Raw genomic sequence first — 3,765 nt, 5'->3', positions numbered from 1 at the left:
GATGTATCTCGCTGCATTGCGCGAGTACGCGTCTAGTATATATATATATATATATATATATATATTATTATTTATACAATTTTTTATATATATATATATATATATATATATATATATATTATTAATTTTGTTGTATTAATTAACATTTATTGGAGATTTGCTTTAATTTTATTATGAAATATTGTAATTGATTAATTTTCAAAATGTCATTTTTGGCTATTCTATATGCTTATAAGTTAGTTTTGCCAAACATGAATTTTCAGTTGACTTATCAGTCACCAGTTAGCTTATCAGCTACCGGCTTGTTTATCAGTCACCATTTAGCTTATCACCTACCAGTTAGTTTGCCAAATTGGACCAGAGCAGACTATATTTAACAACCGACAAAAATATTCGGTTTAACTTGATTCGACCGTTTTGAACAATTTGTCGGTTTTTTTTAACACACCTATCATTAGTTACAAATGATAAATTTATATATTTAATAAAAACAATTTGATATGTCTAAATTTTTCAAATACATTTTGGACAACTTTGTTTAGCAAAACTCAATTTTTGTGGCTCAATTTAGAAAGTGTTAGTTTCATTTCTCAATTAACTTCATCCCTGAATCAATAAAATTCCGAAATCCGTCAAAAATCAAAATCTAAAATTACAGATCGTTCTTCAACTTGCTCAATATTTGTCCAAAATTCCAAGTCTCGTTGGATTTGTTTAACTTTTTTCAACTTGTTTAATGTGTATATAATTTTTGAGATAGATGTTTATTTTATAATTTGGTATAGTATCTTTTATAATAATGTTATATTCATATAAATTTCATTTTAAAGACAGATGTTATGTTATTTTTTTGTTTAAAACCCATAATAGGCCAAAACCGTTTAAACTATTCAGACCAGACCACCTTTTTAGAGTATGATTTAACCAATTTTAATCACTTAATGCCAAATTGTTCTGTTTGAATTTTCTTTCTAAATCTCTATTACAATTTGGTTTGAGATTTTGAGAGTTAAACTAATTAAGCTGGACCACAAACACCCCAAACTAATGAAGCTTTTGTATATCTAATAAATTATTTCTAGATTTAAGAGGTATTTGGGATTACTTATTTGAAACAACTTATACTTTTCTACAAAAACACTTATCAACTTATTATAAGTCAGAAGGGTTTAACTTTTTAAAAAAAACTTCTTATTACCGGTTTGACACCGATATAAATTGTTTATCCAAACACTTAAAAGTGCTTATTACCGATGTCATACTGAAATAAGCCAATAAATTAAAATTTATAAACAATCCCAAACATCCCTAATAAAAATCCAAATCGTGGGGTCAAAATCCAAATCAATCCCACTCATTATCATCCGTACCATGAATATTGTGACATAGACGATCCACTCATCCACCACCGATCTTGTTAACTCTACCAACCACAATCCACGGTGACTAATTTGTCATTGATTCTTTTTACGAGGACAAAATTAGTAAAATTTCAAGGACGAAATTTGACAATTCAACAATAGTTTAAGGACCATTCTTGTAATTTACTCTTAGTATATCATTGGATGTTTGGATTCTTTCTTATCAAAAAATCAAACTCCAACTTCTCCTCCTCGTTCTCCTCTGCTCTTCCAACAAAAAAGAGGAGAAAAAACTCAAGTTGGTTTGCGGTTGAATTCAACGTTCAAATACCGATACAGATTTGAAAGCAGGATCAGAAGTTGAAAACGTGATCTTGGTTCAGAGAAGAAAAAACAAAGTTTTGGTTCGGAAAAATGACGAACAGTGAACTGGAAAACAAGCTGTTGGAGCATGTATACCATGAAAACTGTCCCGGTTGTAAAGTGGATCGACAAAAACGGATGCAAACCGGGTTACCGCTCAAGGAACTCATTATCATTTGGGTCACCGTCTTATGCGTCGGTAAGTACATATTTATGCCGTTTCAACATCTAATTTTCAATATATATATATATATATATATATATATATATATATGAAATTCAGTATGTTTCAATATCTAATTTCCAATTATTAATGATGTGTAAATCAAAAATTAAATATTATATGTAATTTATTAATTTAAAAAAATGAAAAATAGGGAACCAAATACCTAATATTTTGGCAGTTACGTTAACTCTATATACTTTCGAGAATGGTACCCAAAAAGGGTAAAAAATTGATAATTTATTAAATATATTTTCACGTCTATTATAATAAATCATTTTTTATTTACCAAAGAAATCGTACCCTCTACCATTCCTTTTGTTGTCATTAATTGTTTTCCGGGATCTGTGTCTCTCCACATTCCGTTAACCATCATTTCATTATTTTTTGGATTTTCGGTTGAAAGTGATGTTTTTATTTAAAAACGGTCTAACTTATTTTAAATAATTAAGTATTTAGATTATTTTTTGGATGAAAAATCTATTAAACTTTTTTATTTGAATGATTAAATCTCTAAATATTTTCTTGAATGAATAAAGCATTGAACTTCTAAAAATTGATTACCTACATATTTTGTTTTAAATAAGCTACTTGTAGTTGACTATGAAAGTTTTAAAGTAAAAATAAAACTAAATTAATTTTACCATTTCCAGAATCTACGTCATTAAAACCCTTCACAAACAATGGTATCGCTACCCCTTCACCACCCCCTATTACCCCAACGTTGTTCATATTGCCTAACACGATGTTGGCCCTTGCCAGAGCATCTCCAATGGAGGTTAATGAGGAGTCATTACATGCATCATGCATTGTGAATGAAGGTTAATGGAATAGAGGTTAATGACCATTGTACGCATCATGGGGAGGTCAATGGGACCCACTAATTTATTTTTTCTTTTATAATTAAATTTGTAAGGATTTAATTATGATATATATATATATATATATATATATGATGTGGAAATTCATTAAACTCATTGGAGTGTTATGGAGTATGAGTATAAAATGATAGAGTTGTATGGTGAGTGAAATGCTGATGTGGCAGTCCATAACACTTTGGTAAAGTGTCATCCATTGAAGATGCCCTTAGTCTCTGTCTCTCTCTCTCTTTGATCTATCATAAGAGAGAGAATCAAAATGTAGGTAGCTTATTTGGGTCAAAGATATGTAAGTAACTAATTTTTAAAAGTTTGATGATTAAATTTATAGAAAATTCATGAATTTAATCATTCATAATAAGAAAGTTTAATATTTTTTTTATTCAAAATTAAAAAGTTTAATGTTTTATCAATTATAATTTTGTTAAAATAAAATATTAAATTTTTTGATTTTAACGAGATCCTAACATTAATAATATCATTAAAATATTTAACATATTTAATAAAATATTATTTTTATAAACCTTTAATTTTTATCCCTTATTGATGGAAAAGATTAAAAAATTCTTTTTTCTTTTAAGTATATGATTTTAGAGATTTTTTATACAATGTTTTCATGTCACCTTATCATCCACGTACTTGACATAACATTTCTTATTACAACATTGTACTTTCAAACATTTAACGTTATATATTAGATTAATTAAAAAATCTAAATTATTCATTAATGTAACAATATTAAAAAAACTTTTAGATCATAATTTATTTCCCTACCACTTATAAAAAAGGTTTAAAAAATATACTTTTTTGACCTAGAAAAATAAGAATTGTTTTGTTTTTTCATAAGTAAAATACTTATCTTGAAAAGAATATATCACATTAGTTTAAAGAAAAATTGGCATAACATATTATTTAATTCATATATTAAATTAATTAGATT

The 3,765-nt window shown here is 27.0% G+C and overlaps 1 protein-coding gene across 1 annotated transcript in view; it reads left to right on the top strand.

Annotated features, from left to right (window-relative positions):
- Positions 1-1,617: 1,617 nt before the first annotated feature.
- LOC112515347 (protein ZINC INDUCED FACILITATOR-LIKE 1-like) overlaps positions 1,618-3,765 on the top strand; it is a 12,284-nt gene continuing 10,136 nt past the window's right edge. Inside the window, exon 1 of the mRNA XM_025122107.1 lies at positions 1,618-1,923. Within this exon, the coding sequence (XP_024977875.1) occupies positions 1,776-1,923 (148 nt within the window). The 5' untranslated portion in view covers positions 1,618-1,775. The remainder of the gene's footprint in view (positions 1,924-3,765) is intronic.

This window comes from Cynara cardunculus, assembly GCF_001531365.2.
Source record: "Cynara cardunculus var. scolymus isolate 2C chromosome LG 7, CcrdV1, whole genome shotgun sequence".
Classification (NCBI taxonomy): Eukaryota; Viridiplantae; Streptophyta; class Magnoliopsida; order Asterales; family Asteraceae; genus Cynara; species Cynara cardunculus.
The sequence above is the reverse complement of the archived record's forward strand: the minus strand, read 5'-3'. Positions and strand labels throughout refer to the sequence as shown.